The 21,314-nt window shown below is 38.9% G+C and overlaps 1 protein-coding gene across 4 annotated transcripts in view; it reads left to right on the forward strand.

Annotated features, from left to right (window-relative positions):
* Positions 1–296: 296 nt before the first annotated feature.
* The window catches only part of LOC311094646 (uncharacterized protein), a 33,316-nt gene continuing 12,298 nt past the window's right edge, over positions 297–21,314 (forward strand). For 3 of the 4 annotated variants that reach the window (XM_084132743.1, XM_084132740.1, XM_084132741.1), the window contains exons 1-8: positions 297–486; positions 696–728; positions 9,172–9,451; positions 9,656–9,792; positions 9,879–9,908; positions 15,155–15,434; positions 15,562–15,698; positions 15,784–15,816. In XM_084132743.1, the coding sequence (XP_083988869.1) occupies positions 330–486; positions 696–728; positions 9,172–9,451; positions 9,656–9,792; positions 9,879–9,908; positions 15,155–15,434; positions 15,562–15,698; positions 15,784–15,816 (1,087 nt within the window). In that variant the 5' untranslated portion in view covers positions 297–329. Of the gene's footprint in view, positions 487–695; positions 729–9,171; positions 9,452–9,655; positions 9,793–9,878; positions 9,909–15,154; positions 15,435–15,561; positions 15,699–15,783; positions 15,817–17,103; positions 17,161–21,314 lie in introns of all 4 variants that reach the window. The other variant, XM_084132742.1, reaches the window with a different exon arrangement.

Consider the following 21,314-nt stretch of genomic DNA (forward strand, 5'->3'; position numbering starts at 1 on the left):
TTATGGTAGCCCTGTTTGTGCTAAATAGAGTGTAATTACACCTTTGCCATTAATATGTTTATAAGCAACTGAAAAAAGCACAAATGTCAGGGCATGTCAGAACATCTCAAGGACCCCAAAAACCCCTTAGACCCCAGAGGGTTAACCTAGGTATTCCTTGAGAACTCTTGTAAATGTCACTCTGCAATTCTGAGCATCATCCTGGTGTCCTGTGTCCTGATTTCTGATTCTTTGCCTGTTGTATGGATTTTCTCTGTTTGCCTGTGCATTGGACTCTGTCCTTGTTTGCCCTGTTACCCTGTGCTTTTTACCTTTTGCCTGTTTGGATTATGTTTTTAGATGACCTATTATTAAACTTCTGCGTTTGGATCCTCAGCCTTTGCATCTTGGAGCAGTTCATGACAGTTATGTCTTATATCAGGATGGCCATACGTGTGATTTTGTTTCTAACACTTTTTACTGGGCTGTGCATCGCTGATTTCAAAGGTACATTTGGAATAATACCAGTAAAAATGCCTGGATTTAAAAATCTGTAACCATTCTGTATCATTACATATCAGTCAGATTAATTTTTTTAAATTATAGGCTGGAATATGATATTTGAAAGCTTGTGATTTATTTATTTATGAAGACTCTGTGATAAAATTTATCAATAGTACTTATCAATGTGTGTATAACTGTTATTTTATTAACAGAATGCAACACACCATCGTGTCCTTGTGTTACAAGTGAGTGTTCTTCATTACATTGAATATTGTCAGTAACTCATAATATTCTTACTTAACATTTGGCAACCAATAATAGATAATGAACATCAAGACAGTTATCACAGAATAAACCCTGACAGGGTGATCAGGACCCCAGCTTATTATATGGCTACTAGCAACAAATAAATAATTTTGGGAACAAAATATTGATTTGATTTGAAATATTCTATTAGCTCACTTGTAATAAACGCAAAGCTTCCATTAAGAAAAAAAGATTCCTAACAATCCTAATTCAAACACAAACATTTGAGGGATAATGTACAGTCATGTACACCAAATAAATAAATAAAAACAAAAAAATAAAAAACAAACCATTTTTATCTCCAACAGATTTTGAGAGAGCTATTTCTGCGGCTGTTTTCTCTAGAATGGATTATTGTAATTCACTGTATGCTGGGATTTTTAAAAAAAGCTCTGGCACGCTTGCAAAACATACAAAATGCTGCAGCCGGATTGATTAAGTCAGCGAAGAGAACGGATCATGTTACACCTTTATTGAGATCCTTAAATTGGCTGCCAGTCGAGTATAGAGTGCGTTACAAGATCATTGTTCTGGTTTTTAAAGCACTACATAATTTGGCAACACCATACCTTTCTGAGTTGTTGTCTGTATACATTCCGTCCAGGTCATTGAGATCGGAAAATTTAAATCTCCTAGTGACTGTAAGAACAAATTTTAAACGTAAAGGTGACAGAGCGTTTTCTCCCTCCCGCACTCTGTCAGATCAGCAAAGTCGTTGGCTGTGTTTAAGTCGTTGTTAAAAACCTACTTATTAGATGTAGCATGGGGGTCAGTCTGAAGTGGCTTGTCCTTTTGTGTGAAAGTGATACAGTATGTAGCTGTCTCCTGTCTTATGTTTATATTCCATTGCTTGTTTGTATGTAATTTTTAATTAAGTGTTTTATTCTACTGTTTGTGAAGCACCTTGGGCAACGCCTGTTGTATTATGTGTGCTATATAAATAATAATAAAAAATAAATAAATAAATAATTATATGAACATATTGATTTGAGATTAAACCGTTTGAAATATTTACCTGCTTATTATCTTAGAATCCATCACAGTGTACAAAGACAATAATTCTGGCAACAAGACGAACACTACAGTACTCTTAACCCTTGTGCATCCTTAAGGACATTTTTGTCCTTTTCAGTTTTGTTTTTTTGATCACTTTGCCTGTGTTAATGCTAACTGCATAAAATTTGGCACGGGTGTGTATTTTTATTGGAATTTTACTATTTCATCACCATTTCCTTTAAAAAATCTATTTTGCACTAGTTACACAAAATACTTCCTCTCAGGACCTTTTGGACAAATTGAACCCCATTGAAACCCATTAAAACTGCATTTTTTAATCCCTGTGCCGTTTAACTATAAAATGATGCAATCTTTTTTAAGAGGCTTTCATTCTGTTGGCAAGGCTTCAAAATTGACATTTTTACAATTTTTTATCAGATGGTGCCATTTTTTCAGGTTAGGCCTATAAAGCAAATACTCACTTTATTCCTGTTTTCTGCTTCGGCATATTATAGAGCCAATTGGATAAATTATGCAACGATAATTTTGTGGGTTTGTTGGTATGGATGTCTAAGTGTGGTTTGTATATGTGTAATAAAATAAAAAGTGTGCTTGTAATATTTGAGAGAGAAAAACTCAAAAATTCAATCACTGTGTTCACCAGTGAAGTTTTGCTGGCATCCAATGGGGAAAGTAGTACTGCGCCCAAACTAAATCTTACTGAAAGCTCATTTTTTGAGATATCATCCTCAAATTCAGAACACAATCTGTTTAGATTTATGGCTTTGAATTTATATCGGTTTTATAGTTCCAAATGTTTCATAAAATATATATTTTATATAAAATATTGATTATAATGTTCATAAATATTTTTCATAAACTTAAACTTCTATAACATTTTTTTGGTTGCACTTTTTTTCAATGTTTTGACTTCAACAACAATCTGCCAAGGGTCTTCTTTAAAATGAGACCAAACTTAAGTATTTGCTCCCAAGCATAACATTTTCAGAAGAGTTTTTTGACTTGGACATTTTTGTCCCTTTTGGACCTATGTGTAAGTTTTTTTTTGTTTTTTGTTTTTTATGTTAACTGCATGAATTTTGGCACAGGTGTCTATTTTTATTGTAATTTTACTATTTCACCCCCATTTAATTTGAAAATTTTTTTTTGCATTAGTTACACAAAATACTTATTTATATTTTATATAAAATATTGATTATAATGTTCATAAATATTTTTCATAAACTTAAACTTCTATAGCATTTTTTTGGTTGCACTTTTTCACTTTTTTCACTTCAACAACAATCTGCCAAGGGTCTTCTTTAAAATGAGACCAAACTTAAGTATTTGCTCCCAAGCATAACATTTTTATGAGAGTTTTTTGACTTGGACATTTTTGTCCATTTTGATCCAGGGAGTATTTGCAAGGATGACACGCCTTCAAGTCCACCACAGAACCAAGAGACCGCTAGCACAGCTAACATTACCGGAATTTCTTTTTCTTTTTTTTTTGCACCCCCTCGAAACAGTTCTCATTCGCACTTGAATTCCTATGTTCAACACTACAATACTCTACAATACAATAAAAATATATATATTTTTACAATTATCTTATATAGCCTATAGCCATTTTAATAGGATGGACAGTTGAAGGAACCCAACCTAATATATTTGCTTCCTCTTGGCCTACTAAAGTGTTCCTGCAATGGGAGTATTCTCTGGCTAGAGCGCAGAGCAGCGGAGTTTGTGTGGACAGAAATGCATGTTTGAGCCTGTATTTTGGGTTAAGCTGCGTTGCTTTGACATTGTGGAAAATATAATAATAGAAACAAAATGTATTAGCCTTTTTACCCGTTATTATCAATCTTATTAATCTCGTTTTTAATTTAACTTAATTTAGTTTTTCTTTATTTAAATTTCGTTTTTTCTTTATTTAAATTTTGTTTTTTTCTTTATTTGAATTTTGTTTTTTTCTTTATTTGAATTTCGTTTTTCTTTATTTAAATTTAGTTTTTTTCTATTTAAATTTAGTTTTTCTTTATTTAAATTTTGTTTTTCTTTATTTAAATTTTGTTTTTCTTTATTTAAATCTACCCTTTACTGTGTCAGTAATTTGTTGGTCAGAAAAATATTAGACTACCTTAAAAGTATTGCTTAAGTTAACAGACTTGTGTGTGTGCGTTTAATATCACTAGTGCAGTGTCCGTTCTCGGAGCATAAGCCCTGCCCGCGTGAGGTGCGCCGCTTCCCGCTCGCGCTGTTCTGTAGTTTACTAAAAGTTTATAAATTGTACATAAATGTGTCGAATCTCGCGTGTCTATCTATATTGCACCAAATGCCACACTGCACTCCCTTGTGAAGTCGATTGGATGAACGGTTCTCAAAATAATCAAAATGCAAACAGACATACAGACACATAGAGATTCCTGCCTTTATTAGAGAGAAGAATATGTTCAGCACCCTCTCCCCGAAGCTTCGAATATTCGATGTTCATTACTACTGAAGCTTCGAAGCTCAAAAAATGGTATTCGGACCAGGGGGCGGCACAATTGTTTTTCGCCTAGAGCGTCAGAAGTGCACGGGCCGGCCCTGGATGTCAGAGTGTGGTTGGTATGTGTGTTATAAAAAAAAATGTGTATGTGTGCATGTGTGTGTTTGTAGTATTGAGAGAGAAAAACTCAACTGCAAATAACAAAGCCAATCACTGTGTTCACCAGTGGAGTTTTGCTGGCATCCAATGGGGAAAGTTTGGTACTGAGCCCAAACAAAATCTTACTGAAAGCTCATTTTTTTGAGATATCAACCTCAAATTTGGAACACAACTTATTTAGATTTATGGCTTAGATTTTCTAGCCGTTTTAGAGTTCAACTTGTTTCATAAAATATATATTTTATATAAAATAATATTCATAAATAATTTTCATAAACTTAAACCTATATAACTTTTTTTTGGATTCACTTATAAAATAAATTAAATTCTTTAAAATGATACCAAAGTTAAGTCTGTGCTCCCAAGCTTCAACTTTTTATGACAGTTTTTTGACATGGACATTTTTGTCCTCTTTGGACCTATGAGTAACTTTTTTAAATTGATGCACAAGGGATAATAATAAAAAAAACTTCAACACAATCCATAACTATAACAGAGACGCAACTGGCACCAGTTGTGTTTGTATGAAACGAGAGAGAGCAGAGGCTTGTACCATGATGGTAGTTGAACAAACTCAGGGTTGCAGGATTAGTTCCCTTTCGTTGTCACTTCGAGTTTCGTTGTCTCGAGACCAGGTTTGCAAACACAGGGACCTAGTGCTCTGGCACCTAGCTCGTTTGGGCCTTTGGGTCAACTGGGAGAAGAGCAAACTTTGCCCTGTGCAGAGGATCTCTTTTCTCGGTATGGAAATTGACTCAGTCACCATGTGCGCAGCTTACGATCGAGCACAGTCACTGCTGACTTGACTGAGACAGTTCGAGGGCAAGAGTGCGGTTCCACTGAAACTTTTTCAGAGGCTCCTGGGGCATATGGCATCTGCGGCTCTGGCAATGCCGCTCGGATTGCTTCATATGAGACAACTTCAGCACTGGCTTCGCGATCAAGTTCCGAGGTGGGCATGGCATCAAGGCACGCTCCGAGTACCAGTTACTCCGACCTGCCGTCAGACCTTCACCCCGTGGACGAACCTCAGCTTTCTACGGGCCGAAGTGCCCTTAGAACGAGTTTCCAGGCATGTTGTTGTCTCAACAGATGCCTCCTTCACGGGCTGGTGGCGCCATGTGCAATGGACATACTGCCGCGGGCTCCTGGACAGGACCCGACCAGCTATGGCATGTCAATTGCCTCGAGTTGCTGGCAGTACATCTCGCTCTGCACCGCTTCCATGCGCTGCTCAAGAACCAGCACGTACTAGTCCGATCAGACAATACCACGACAGTAGCGTACATCGACCGACAAGGTGGTCTATGCTCCCGCCGTATGTCGCAACTCGCTCGCCACCTCCTCCTATGGAGTCAGAAGCATATGAGGTCGCTTCGAGCCATTTTTATCCCGGGAGACCTGAACTGTGCAGCCAACGAGCTCTCACGGCTTCAGCCTCTTCTTGGAGAATGGAGACTCCATCCCCGGTCGGTTCAGCTGATTTGGGATCAATTCGGGGACGCTCAGGTAGACCTGTTTGCCTCCCACGACTCGTCCCACTGTGCCCAGTTTTACTCCCTGGCCGAGGGCACGCTCGGCACGGATGCTCTGGCGCACAGCTGGCCGTGGGGCCTCCGTAAGTATGCGTTTCCCCAAGTGAACCTTCTTGCACAGACCATGTGCAAGATCAGGGAGGACGAGGAGCAGGTCATATTGGTCGCGCCGCACTGGCCCACCCGGACCTAATTCTCCGAACTTGTACTCCTCGCGGCAACACCTCCCTGGCCAATTCCTCTGAGGAAGGACCACCTTTCTCAGGGACGGGGCACCCTTTGGCACCCTCCACGTGTGGCTCCTAGGCAGGATGAGGTAGGTTTGAGTACACTAGCACCAGCGGTGGTGGCTACCATCATGTCCACAAGACATGTATATGCGTTGAAGTGGAACCTCTTCATCTCCTGGTGCTCTTCTCACCGAGAAGCCCCCAGAAAATGCCCGATCAGTGTCGTGCTTTCCTTCCTGCAAGATGGGTTGGAGCAAAGGCTGTCTCCCTCCACCCTGAAATTATATGTTGCTGCTATCGCCGCACATCAAGACGCAGTCGATGGTAAGTCCGTGGGAAAGAACGACCTGGTCATCAGGTTCCTGAGAGGAGCGAGGAGACTAAATCCTCCTCGCCCTCCTCTCGTTCCCCCTTGGGACCTCTCAGTGGCTCTAACTGCCCTGCAGAGTGTTCCCTTTAAACCTCTGCAATCAGTGGAGCTTAAGTTCCTGTCAATTAAGACAGTGCTCCTGTTTGCATTGGCCTCCATCAAGAGGGTAGGGGACCTGCACGCATTTTCTGTAGATGAAGCATGCCTGGAATTCGGGCCGGCCGATTCTCACGTGATCCTGAGACCCTGGCCTGGATATGTGCCCAAGGTTCCCACCACTCCCTTCCGGGACCAGGTGGTGAATCTGCAAGTGCTACCCCTGGAGGAGGCAGACCCAGCCTTAGCATTGCTCTGTCCAGTACGCGCCCTCTGTGCTTACGTAGACAGAACGCAGTGTTTCAGGACCTTAGACCAGCTTATTGTCTGTTATGGTGGGAGACTGAAGGGAAAGGCTCTCTCCAAGCAAAGGTTGTCTCACTGGATAGTGGACGCCATTGCTTTGGCTTACCAGCAGCAGGGTCGACTGTGCCCCCTTGGAGTGATGGCCCACTCCACCCGGAGTGCGGCCTCCTCTTGGGCTTTAGCGCATGGTCGAACACATTCGCCAGATTCTACAATCTCCGAGTAGAGCCAGTATCCTCCCGTGTACTCGCTTCAACCAGCCAGTACTAGGACCCGCTCAGGTGTCTTCGCTTGCTCACCATTCCACTCCACAGACTGGATACGTGCGATATTCTCCTCAGGTGAGCCTCACAAGCCCTGAGTTCCTCCAGCGCTGTTGACGTCAACGCCAGAGTTATGCCTCCGGCAGCTTTCACGATTGGCTAGGTACCGCCATGTGCATGGTTCTCCCTCTGGGTGACCCCCACATGTGTATTTCCACTGTAAGCCTCTCTGAGCATGTGTCTTTCCCTTGGCAAGCCACTCTGCCACCCCTGGCGTTGAAATATTCCACCCTGCGGGCTGGACACCCCAGTGTTCTCCGTATGCACCCCCCTCTGGGTCATATGTGTATTTTGTAAGTCCCCCCCCTTCGGGCAGGCACTGATTGCATATTTCCATTGAGATATGCTTCCCTGTGAACCTTGGTATTCCTGTGTTAAGTAGGAGTCCTTCGTCCGTGCTAGTCTCATGACAGGGTTAGCTCAGACTTACGCAGGGCACTGGAAGACAGCCGAGGTGGCGTGATTGGACTGGGAACCCCATTTCGGCATCATTCAACGTAACTCGAAGTGACAACGAAAGGGAACGTCTCGGTTACGGATGTAATCCTCATTCCCTGAGTAGGGAACGGAGACGTTACGTCTCCCTGCCATGTCCGCTGTACTGCTGGAACAGCCTGAGTTCAGTCTTGGCTCCTTCAGCGAAGAAACATATCTGAATGGATTCCTTTATACCCATGAGGTGGGGCGGAGTTACGCTATGCAAATTCAGCAGACCCATGGCATTTGCTTGCCATTGGCTCGTTTTATTACTGTTCGAAGATGATAGGCTTTTAAGCGAACCCCATTTCGTCGTCATTCGACGTAACATCTCCGTTCCCTACTCAGGAAACAAGGGTTACATCCGTAACCGAGTTGTTGACAAAACCAAACCAATTCAACCAGGCTTTGTTTGTACCATGATACTGATCATCAACTTTCTGTCAACTCAGGCTTTGATCCTGAGTTTAGGAGTTTAGGAGTGACATCAGTAGCGAACAGCCAATCACATGCTGAGAAAGAGTTAAACTGCGATTCATTTCTCGCGAGAGAAGCAGCGCAATTCACTTATTAAATAAAAGTATTAAAATATTAAGAATTTAAACAAATATACACAGCAAGGAAAAATAGCTGTCTATGAAAGGACAACTAAAAGAAAAGATCTCGCTACTGTATATCAGTGCTAGTAAAAGTTGTGAAGTTAGTTTATACATTTGATAAAGGTATAGAGTGATTTGAACATTTAAGCTCACATGTAGTCATTTTATAGCTTCATCTATTGATTCTGAAGTGTTTTATTCATTTAAACTGTGCATAATAATAATTCTAAAATTGTACATGTGTGATCGATTAAGGGTATAACAATGACATAATATCTAAATCATACAAATTTATTATTCTAAATAAGTATTACTAAAAGCCAGATGGTTTTGTCTTTAAAAATCATTTGCTATGTAGTGACCTTTAATTTGGAGTAGAAACAGGTGGAGTGACTATTACATCAGACATGTGTCACTTTGCTCACAGCTGATTGGTCAAAGTTCGGTTTGCAATCGCTGTGGAGCGCGAGTTACTATGGTGATGAACACTGCTAAAAGCCAAACCACTTTCATGGTGCCTAAAATCCAGGGTTGGCGCAAACTAAACTGAAACCTACCTGGCTAGCCATCTAAACCGGCTTCATGGTATTGGCCCCAGGACGCTGTTGATGACGGTCATTATCTGGAAATATCAGACCTTGAAATGACCAATCAGAATCAAGTACTCCAGAGAGCTTTGTAATAATCATTTGTATTACATATCTTAGAATTATTTTGCCCATTATATTGGAATTATACTTTAGCACATTAAAGTAAAAAAACAAAAGTAATTGTTTATTATTATATTTTATGTTAAACAGGAAATCTTGCTCTTGGAGGCAAAGCTGTCCAGTCTTCCATATACGATAATTTAGGAGCTCAAAATGCTGTCGATGGCAACAAGAATTCAAATTACAATCGTAGGTCATGCAGTCATACTAATGGGGACAGGGACCCCTGGTGGAGAGTTGACTTGCTGGAAGTCTACGAGATAACCAGGGTTAGCATCACTAATCGTGGAGATTGTTGTAAAAAGAGGATAAATGGTACTCAGATCCGTATCGGCAACAGCCTGGAAAATAATGGCAACAATAATAAGCTGTAAGTATTGTCTCTCTCTTAATTCAATTCACAAATGAGTAAATAAGATTGGATTTACTTTGAATAAATCCTTTTAATACAAACTTGCCTTTGAAGGAAGTATACCTAATATGCTCCTTGGCATTTTGATAAAGTACGTTTAATTTGCTTCTTGCTGTTTTAATTCACCCCTCTCTATTTCTCTGTTACTGTGTGTTTTGACAGGGCTGCAACTGTTGGGTCCATCCCACTTGGAGTCACAAAAACATTTGTGTTTAAGCCTATAAGCGGGCGATATGTCAACATTTTGGTACCTGGGCGCAATGAATTTCTCACACTGTGTGAGGTCGAGGTGTTTGCAGGTAAGGGAAAGAGAGAGAAGAAGGTTCTGTGATATAATTTGTTTATGTACTTATTAATGTGTGTATAACTGTTATTTTATTAACAGATAAGAACACACCATCGTGCCCTTGTCCAAGTGAGTGTTCTTCATTACATTGAATGTTGTCAGTAACACATATAATATTCTTACTTAACATTTAGCAACCAATAATAGATAATGAACATCAAGACAGTTATCACAGAATAAACCCTGACAGGGTGATCAGGACCCCAGCTTATTACATGGCTACTAGCAACAAATAAATCATTTTGGGCATGAAATATTGATTTGATTTGAAAATATTCTATTAGCTCACTTGTAATAAACGCAAAGCTTCCTTTAAGAAAAAAAAATTCCTAGCTATCTTAGTTCAAACAAGACAAACATTTGAGGGATAATGTACAGTCATGTACACCAAATAAATAATAATTATATGTACATATTAATTTGAGATTAAACTGTTTTAAATACTTACCTGTTTATTAAGTTAGAATCCATCACAGTGTACAAAAACAATCATTCTGGCAAGACAAACACTACAGTACTCTTAATACTACAAACACTTCAATAGAAATCAATAATTTTAACCCTCTGGGGACCAAAAACGCGCCCGCGGGTTTTGCTCGTTTTTTTTTTTAGCAATGTAAATTAAGTTCATAATGCTCTGTTAATTTTGATCTTTCATTTTTGTGTTATACATCAATCGATCCTGTTCAGTTTCTATTTTTTTTTCTGTGTACTCACAATAAAAATAAAGTGTTTTGCTTTTTGCCAAATAAAGAAAAATTAACATGATGCGAGTTCTGCACTCTCTCTCTCCGTGAACTCCAATTTGAAACGCGTTCGAAAATGATCTGTAACTCCGCGAAAATTCAGTCAAACATCAAACATACCCACGGGCATCAAGCTTGAGATCGCATCTTTTAAATGAAGTAATTTTTATAAAAAACAAATATTCCCAGCTTGTGAAATCTGTATTAAAAGAGAGCGATTCCAGTTGAGCTCATTAGAGCTCATTCAAATGTAATGTGACCACACCCCGGAGAGCGTGCGCTATTCAAACGCAAATTCTGAGAACCATTCAGTCCTGTGAAACGCCCATCAGCTGTAAACACAGCGCGCCGCGAGTGATGCATAATATAGCCTACATAACAAACAGTGAGCAATAGATCCCGCTGAGGAGTGAGGTAGGCTAAGTTATCTTTTCTCAAGTGTTATTGTAGAATAACGTTATGGAATAACGTTAGTGTAGGCCTATGTAAACCGCAAAAAGATGAATCGCGTTTCTGTAGATGAATGAAGGGTACATATTTGTAAAGATATGTACCCTTCAGGTTCTCAGAATTTGCGTTTGAATACTGCGAATGAATGTTTGCCTGTTTGAAACAGAATGTTTGCCTGTTTGACCTACATATGAATAGCGTGCCTGTGTGTGAAAGAATAAACCGCTTTAATCAACTAAAATGCTTGGCTATACTGAGATGAGTAAAAATCGACTGAAATATGTTGAAATAAAATGTCTGTATAAGCAACATATTAAACTGCAAATTAACATTTATATGCCCTAATATTTCATAAAAACAACGTTATAGTCAGGCGAAATATGAAAGACAACATTTTGTTGACTAGATTTGGGTACAGTTTTTACTGTAGAATATACTGCCACATCAAATATATATATATATATATATATATATATATATATATATATATATATATATATATATATATATATACTATTTTTGTCAAAAATAAAGTCATCAACTAAGATGTTAGATGTTCCAATGTTGGCTATATTCAAACTAATGAATACATATGATAAAATGTAGGCCTATAATCTTTTTTTTTTTTTTACAAAGAAAGAGTACACTTGAAATATTGTTGAAATTGTAATTATTGTTGTAATTGTGACCTTTTTAATAAAATAGCAAAACATATTTACAAGATAGATGTAAGCAAAATCTTAAATGATCAATATAAGTCTTCTTCTAAATATATCTTTTGTCCTTGCATTGTGGCTCAGTCAGTGTCACACCTGAATGAATGGCTCATTATGCAGAGTGGGTGGGACATTGTATTCTCAGGTGTAAACCACTCCTCGTTCACGAATTGGCTTTCCAAGCAAAACCTGTCTTACCCAATTTAAATCAATGTATTGTTTTATGTGAACGATAAAGCAAGACTATTTTCACATAATTTTGAAGCCAGAACTCGAAGCGACAACATCCATTAGTCAAAAGTCTTGTGGACATATATTTAGTATGTGTTTTGTGGTCTTATTTCAGCAACTTTCATTTTTATTTTTTTCAATAACCACGCATAAACATTATTCTCTTAAAAATACAAACATGTACATACATGTTACTTACATATTATGGTAGCCCCGTTTGTGCTATATAGAGTGAATTTACACCTTTGCCATGAACATGTTTATAAATAACTGAAAAAAGCACAAATGTCAAGGCATGTCAAAACATCCCAAGGGGCCCAAACACACCCTGGTCCCCAGAGGGTTAACAGAGAAGCAACTGGCACCAGTTGTGTTTGTATGAAACGAGAGAGAGCAGGTCCACAGTGTGGTAGCCTACTAGAAACATCAAAGAAAGGCCGGCATCAAAACCTGGGGTCTGTTCTTCTTATGTCGCTAACTCACTTAGCTGGATTTGATTGTTGGCGATTTGGCATGATCTTGGATTGTTTGGTTCTTCGAAGCTCATCCTGGACTTGAAAATTACATACATTATGATATATTAGCAAATATATTGTCACATATTTATTGTTTTATTTCAATTATTCTTTGTAAAGAAAAGCCAGTGATAGTCATCTTTTGCCTGCAATAGATGTTGTTATGCAAGGTCAGCAATAGTACTCTGTGTGAAATAATGTATTAGCACTTACTCTGAAGTTCCTTTTGAAGAAACTCCATATAGTGTCAGTTTTTTTTTCTTTAAGTTGTCAAGTTCTATTTCTCCCCATCATTTTGGTGGATTGTTTTCAGATCAAAATACTCAATTTTCTGTTGAAGAACTGTCAACACATGCCTCATACAACAAATAAAAAGGAAAATTAGGCTACACTGCCCACATCTGTATCACTTTGTGCAGTAGGCTTTTCTGTAGGCCTTTCCTCCTGCAACTCATTTTGCAGTCAGAAATAATATGTACACAACTATAAATTAAGTAAAGTTATTTATGCACTTACAAGTACTTCCTCCAAAAGGGCAGTAATCTGACAGGGTTTCTTCACTGTCCTGTGCAATGGAAACCAGGGCTCTCAAGTTTTACCAAAAGCTTGGAGTGAGATCACATGCGGTTAGGGGAGTTATAGCTGTACTTGTTACAGCTAATGGAGATCAAAAATAAATACAAATAGGAGAGGAGCCCTAATGGAGCCCCGCCCCCATATGTCCCCACCCCCCAATTTTACCCATTGTTCATAATTAACCAGCCCAAATTGAAATTATAACAATTGGTAAATCTGATAAATGACAGAGCAATTCATCACATCAAATATACTCTTTAATGTCATATTTCAAAATTACAAATAAGTTATACAAAAATATAACAAATTGCTCCAAACAGTTTGGAAAAACAAATCTTTTTGCATTTTGAATGTGTCTAGTCAAAATGGTATAATTATTTATTGTGTGGTGCATGGGACATTGTGAACAAATGACATATTAGAGTATTATTAAGGTGTGTGTGTGTGTACACAAGAGTACACACTCCAGCTTATGAAATGTGTTTTGTGTTTGAAAAATACAAATGCAATGGCAATGATTAATGTATGTTTTGACAGGATATAAAATATTACCCAGAGCACTCTGCTTTAATACATGTAGCCTTAATGTAACTAGAAAGACTATTAATACAGTATAATATATCATTTAAAATAAAATAAACAAATTTAAATGTATTTAAAATAAAATGAAGAAATACATCTTCATTCCTTCCCATACCCACTAACATTCCCTTAGTTTAAGAAAACGTAAGCTAGCCAAACTGAGCCAAAGCTTCTGGCCTGGTTGCAGAGTAGTTGTAGAGTTTTTGACTGCATCAATAATAATGTATACGATGGGCTATATATTAAATGTTCTAGCCTAAAAATGTTAGACAAGCTTTCTTCCAACTTACCTTCTCCATCATCACGACGTGTGTTCGCGCGATGTTATTGGTTACCTAGTAACGAACGTACGGTGGCCGAGAATGTTCCGTCAACTTCCGTGTGTTCGCGCATCTGTGTTGCCTTGTAACGAAGGCAATCTGGCCGAGAAACTTCACTTTGTGTGCCTGCGCCTCGTATACAACGTTATATATAAAGCTCGCAGGACAACTTGGTTGGCATTGCCTTTTCAGCGTGAGAAATACACGGTGTGGCGTGTGAGCGTGTGAACTGGTTGAATTGCGTGTGTCTCACGCCCAATGCGTGAGACTTGAGAGCCCTGGGAAACAAATGGCTATTACAAAGTGTTGCACTTTCTTCCCTTTTGATGTAAAGGTAGAAAAAGTCCACTTACTGCACGTTTCAGCCACCACTTTCTTGGAAACAGGTAAAATTGTTGGTGCATTATGTAAAACTGCACAAAAGAGGAAAACACAATGTCATTACAATGAACTACACTGGGAAAAAATTTGATCAATAACTCATAACGAAATATTTTTTATTAGTTTTCACTTTCACAAGTCATCAAGATTTAACAGTTGAAATGACTGTAACAACCATTTGGATTATAGGCCTACTTAATTTAATGCAGCAACAAATAATTTTACAGTTTAGTAAGAGAATTTAAATCTAATTTACCAGTAATTAAGGTGTTGCTGTTACTGGTCCCTGGCTGTGTTAAGGAAGAGCTAAACCCGGGGATGCCCTTCACATTTAACCTAAGGTGAGCTTTAACGTGGGGGTGCACGACCACCACGTTTGCCATTCAATGTTTCTACTATCGATACATATCCCTTTTTAAACCAGCGCATGAACGCGCATTTATCTCAGATAACTCAATCCAGCGATACTAATCATCACCGGCAGGTGTGTTCGAAGAACCTAATTAGCCAGATCATGATTAGCACGATGATATCATATTGGATGTGTCATTTGATCTCGGATGTATTGAGCGACGTACGAAGAACGGACCCCTGATGAGCTGTTTGTTAAAGTTGATGACGGTCATTTTGTGCAAATATCAGACCTCGGAACGTCACGACTGACCAATCAGAATCAAATATTTCAGAGAGCTCTGTAACAATCAGTTGTATTACATAGCTAAGCATTAATTTGCTAAGCATTCATTTGCATAAGCATTCAAGTAAAAATGTTATTGTATATTATTTTATGTTAAACAGGGAATCTTGCTCTTGGAGCCAAAGCTGTCCAGTCTTCCACCTATGAAGAATTAGGAGCTCAAAATGCTGTCGATGGCAACAGGAATCCAAATTACAATCGTAGGTCATGCAGTCATACTAATGACGACAGGGACCCCTGGTGGAGAGTTGACTTGCTGGAAGTCTACGAGATAACCAGGGTTAGCATCACTAATCGTGGAGATTGTTGTGAAGAGAGGATAGATGGAATTCAGATCCGTATCGGCAACAACTTGCAAAATAATGGCAACAATAATGAGCTGTAAGTATTGTATCTCTCTCTTAATTCTTACACAAATTAGTAAATAAGATAAAATTACTTTGAATAAATGATCCTTGGCGTTTTGATACGCCCCTCTCTATTTCTCTGTTACTGTGTGTTTTGACAGGGCTGCAACTGTTGAGTCCATCCCACTTGGAGACACAAAAACATTTGCGTTTAAGCCTATTAAGGGGCGATATGTCAACATTTTGGTACCTGGACGCAATGAATTTCTCACACTGTGTGAAGTCGAGGTGTTTGCAGGTAAGGGACAGAGAGAGAAGAATACTCTGGGATAGAATTTGTGTATGTATTAATGTGTGTATAATTGTTATTATTTTATTAACAGATAAGAACACACCATCGTACACTTCTTTTCCAAGTGAGTGTTATTCATTATGTTAAATGTTGTGAGTAACGTAATATTCTTATTGAAGAGTTGGTGTAATGACGGGTGCTAAGATGACGTCATTACTACCGCAGTTGTCCTTACAAACAACTGTTCTATGTTTATTTATGGTTTTGTGTTTCTGTTGACTGTGGTGAAGTTTATTATGCTTAAGGTATAATTTAGTTTGATCTGATTCATTATCCTATAAAATTCATTCATAATACAGTTTAAGATATCATGCAGTTTGTGTTGATTACAGATAGGTGCAGATATCAGTGGTCAGTGCAACGTGTTATGTCTACTACAGTTTCTCTAGGATGTATTTTTCCCCATTAACCACACCGCGATAAGTTTTAATTATGGATTTTGTTATTTATTATTTCAAATCTTACAAGGCAAACAGTTACCCTGTATGCTGTCTACTCACCATTAGGGCTGTGAACCTACACTGGTTTCACGGTTCGGTTACGATTATCATGTCATCGATTTAGTTCAATTCGATATCACGATGCATTGACGATGCACTGCATCCTTTACCCCCTGCATAAGTTATTTGTGCGTGACAGGATTTACACACAGTGTGCATCTAGAGGTCGTACTTACCAGGTTGTTCATAAAAGTCAAAATGTGCCCAGATAATAATAATAATAATAATAATATTTATTATATTATATTTATTATACACTCACCTAAAGGATTATTAGGAACACCATACTAATACTGTGTTTGACCCCCTTTCGCCTTCAGAACTGCCTTAATTCTACGTGGCATTGATTCAACAAGGTGCTGAAAGCATTCTTTAGAAATGTTGGTCCATATTGATAGGATAGCATCTTGCAGTTGATGGAGATTTGTGGGATGCACATCCAGGGCATGAAGCTCCCGTTCCACCACATCCCAAAGATGCTCTATTGGGTTGAGATCTGGTGACTGTGGGGGCCATTTTAGTACAGTGAACTCATTGTCATGTTCAAGAAACCAATTTGAAATGATTCGAGCTTTGTGACATGGTGCATTATCCTGCTGGAAGTAGCCATCAGAGGATGGGTACATGGTGGTCATAAAGGGATGGACATGGTCAGAAACAATGCTCAGGTAGGCCGTGGCATTTAAACGATACCCAATTGGCACTAAGGGGCCTAAAGTGTGCCAAGAAAACATCCCCCACACCATTACACCACCACCACCAGCCTGCACAGTGGTAACAAGGCATGATGGATCCATGTTCTCATTCTGTTTACGCCAAATTCTGACTCTACCATCTGAATGTCTCAACAGAAATCGAGACTCATCAGACCAGGCAACATTTTTCCAGTCTTCAACTGTCCAATTTTGGTGAGCTCATGCAAATTGTAGCCTCTTTTTCCTATTTGTAGTGGAGATGAGTGGTACCCGGTGGGGTCTTCTGCTGTTGTAGCCCATCCGCCTCAAGGTTGAATGAATGAAATGAATGAAAACTTTATTGAACAACAACAATCAACACGAAGTGTTCAAAAGGATAAAAACACAAAAAAGCCCAAAGGCTTGTTTCCATTGTGGTCCTTATGATGGAAAATGTATAATAGTACATGGACTAACAACATTGAGGACAATAAAGAAAGGAAGCATAAAAAATACAAATAAAATAAAGCTAATAAAAACACAATAAAACAAAAAAAACAATGACTAAATTCCCAAATAGACAAACAGACACACAAACAGACAAAACAGTATTCCTACTACTTCAAGGATTTCTATTTCTTTTTCCTTTATAAGTTTAATAACCATTTTTTTACTGAAGATTTAAAATTATAATAAGAAGAGCTCAACAGTTTGAGATTTAAAGGTAAACTATTCCACAAGACAGCTGCAGAGTATAGGAAAGAGTACTTTCCCACACAGCTCCTAAAGCGGCAGGGCCTATAATCTGTGGAACTCCCCCTGGTACAGTAATTGTGCGTATCACTAATTTTTGAAAAGTAATCACATAAATACTTGGGTGCCAGATTATTTCTTATTTTATAAACTAAACACAGTTTAAGTTGAGAAACCCTCTCCTCCACTCTAAGCCACCCAAGACTGGAAAAATGGTGAGAAAGAAGATGAGTTCTAGGATTTAATTTAAGAATCACTCTGATTAGTTTATTTTGACAGATCTGTAGCTTGTCTTTAAGGCCTTTAGTAATGCCTGTGTACCAAGATGTACAGGCATAGTCCAGATGACATTGAACAAGTGCATCAGCCAGGATTTTTAAGGTTTTACTATCTAAGAGGCTGGATATTCTTGCTAGGAACTTAGTCCTTTGGCTTACCTTTGAAATAATTTTTCGGGCCATAAGCTCACCTGATAATTTGTTATCTAGTATACAGCCCAAGTAAGTAACTGCTTCCTTGGCTGTAATTTCAACATTACCTACGACTACCCTAAACCCCATAGCCTTTTTCAGTTTATCTCTGGACCCAAAAAGAATTGACTCTGTTTTGCCAAGGTGGAGAGACAGCTTGTTGTCTGTTAGCCAAACACTGAGGTTAAGGAGTTCTGAACTAAGCCGCCTTTCCACCTCTGATTTGTCTTTATGAGAGACTAGAATAGCTGAGTCATCTGCAAATAAAAACAAATTACAGTCTATAGCTGACGACATATCATTAACATATAATAAAAAAAAGAGAGGACCCAAAATACTCCCCTGGGGAACTCCACAAGTTAATTTAAGTGGTGAGGACAAGGTCCCTTCCACATCTACCACCTGTTCTCTGTCCACCAGGTATGACCTCACCCACTGAAGAGATGCTGGAGAAAATCCTAGGGCTTTTAGTTTGTTCAAAAGGACATCATACTGAACCGTATCGAAGGCCTTTTGAAGGTCTATTAACACCATGCCACAATAATTCCCCTTCTCTACCTCTTTTCTAATAAAGTCTGTAAGATAAAGCAGACAGGTATTAGTGGAATGGGCTTTTCTAAAACCTGATTGGAAGTCAAATAAAAGGTTATGTTCTGCTAAATAACTGTCTATTTGCTCATAAATAATCCTTTCCACAATTTTTGATATTGAACACAAGATAGATACAGGGCGAAAATTTCCAGGATCAGATTTGGGCCCTTTTTTAAATAGAGGTATCACTCTTGCCACCTTAAATTTACTGGGGAAATGTTTTTTTTCAATAGATAAATTAATAAGATAAGTTATGACAGGAGTGATTATTTCAGCAGCATCCTTAAGAAACCTGGCAGAGATGTTATCAAAACCGGTAGCCTTGGAAGGATTTAGGCCTTTAAGTTTTTTTAGTACCAGCTCCTCTGTTACTTGCTTAAAATAAAAAGTGTTTGGCTGAACTCCCTTTTCTTCATAAAACTTATGCACCCTCTGTGGATCACTAAAAACACCTGATGCAGATGAAAGCTTCTGCACCAGATTTCTTGCAATTGTTGTGAAGAAACTATTAAAAGTATCTGCCACCACTTTTCTATCATACAATATGGACCCATTAATATCTAGGCCTATTTTACCTTGTTTTTTCTTAGGGTTCTCTTTCGTCCCCAAAGGCCTAAGAGTTTCCCACAATTTCTTGGGATCCTTTTTATGCTCCTCAATTTTAGACATAAAAAAATCCTTTTTCGCCTCATCCACCATTCGCTGAACCTTATTTCTGATTACTTTATATTCTTTAAAAAGAACAGGCAGCTTGGTTCTTTTAAACTCACTTAAAATTTTATCCCTCAAGTAAATGGTGTCCAAGATATCATTATTTATCCAAGGCTGTGATCTTTGTTTAATCCTGGTCTCTTTTAATGGGGCTATCTTGTCAAGTATTTCCAAGAAAATAGATTGAAAGCAATCCCATGCTGTATCAACATCACATATGTTGGTAATTTCCATCCAGTTGATATTATTAAGTATGCCCTGAAAATTTTTAACATTATACCCTTTTAAACTTCTGCTTTTCACAGATTTGTGACATTTAATCTGAGCCCTCTTAACTTTCCTGATACAGTAGGTTAAAAAATGGTCACTAATTCCATACACAATGACACCACTTTGTAGAATTTTGCTTGTGTCAGATACAATAATGTGGTCAATGGCAGTTTGGCTATGCTCAGTTATTCTGGTTGGAACACTAATTAATTGGGTTAGACCATGCATTTTCAGAAAGTCACAAAAGCCATTGTATAGTGGCCCTTCTGTATTCAAAACATCAATATTATTATCTGCCATTAAAATGACTTCCTGGTTTAAAAAATCATGACAGCCTGCACTAACGCATTCCAAGGTTTGGATGAAATCATTTTGATTTGGAGGTCTATAGACAACACCACACAAAATTGGTTTGCTTTTTGGAAGCAAAATATCAATCCACACAGCTTCAAGGTTAACATTGTCCAAGTCCTGTCTTAGATTGAAATCAATATCAGACCTCACAAATATGCAAACCCCACCCCCCTGTCTATTCCGATCTTTGCGAACGATAACAAAGTTTTCAATTTCAACTTCAGAGTCAGTAATATAAGAATCTAACCATGTTTCTGAAAAACATAAAACACTTGCCTTGATTTTCCTGGCCAGCTCACGTACCTCTGTGATCTTTGGCAGTAAGCTGCGAATGTTTAAATGAAAACAATGCAAACCTTTCGATGCAAAAACGGATATTTGTTCCTCAGTGAAGACCAAGTTTTTACTTCTCACGGTAGTGGCCTTCGGCCTCGATCTTGTAGCCGACACCACAGGTGTCTCCAGACAAACAAAGTGCGTATCCACCTCCTCACCTCCCCCGGATAGCAGTCCCGTCAGTGTTGCATGTCCTCCAGTTGCCAGAGACTCCGCCGACCGCAGCCGTCCCGTCCTCGTCCCCTCCAGCGCCTGGTGTCTACTAGCGTTTGGCATTGCAGCCCCAGCAGCACACTGCAGCCGCACACTCGACCGCCTCGGCACCCGGCATCCGCCGGCTCCCGAGTCCACCGCCGCGTTCGCACCAGGCATCTCTCGCTGCCAGTGTCCGCTAGCCGCATCGCTAACCACATTGGATGACACAACATCCAGCAGACCTAAAGACAGCCCGTTCACCAGGTCCACGCTCTCAAAAGGAGCAAGTAGCAGGTGACTGATCGCTTCCTCTGTTTGTGCCTTTGTTGGCAGATTTCCTCTACATGCAGTCTCTGGACCAGGGCATTGGTGTATATCGCCAGATAGCAATAAATAGAGCGAGATAATCAAACCGTTGTTATTTTGGCGTCTGCTCACGGCACAGGTTTTACGCTTTTGCCCAGTGCGCGGAGACTTTGCCCAAACGCAAGTATGAATTACACCCCTTCCAAAGCCGAAATGTTTGTAGCCTGTGCCCGTTGTTTTTAAACTTATACTGATATGGATTTCAACTCCTTGGCATTGGGAGGAAATATTTTTCCTGTTCAGATTAACTCCAATGCTATCAGTTGGATTTCCACAAAGGCTTAATAATAAAGCATACAACAGAAGAGCTACAAGCACACCTGTCTCACCCACCGCCATTTT

This window comes from Abramis brama (assembly GCF_963993115.1).
Source record: "Abramis brama genome assembly, chromosome: 13".
Taxonomy (NCBI): Eukaryota; Metazoa; Chordata; class Actinopteri; order Cypriniformes; family Leuciscidae; genus Abramis; species Abramis brama.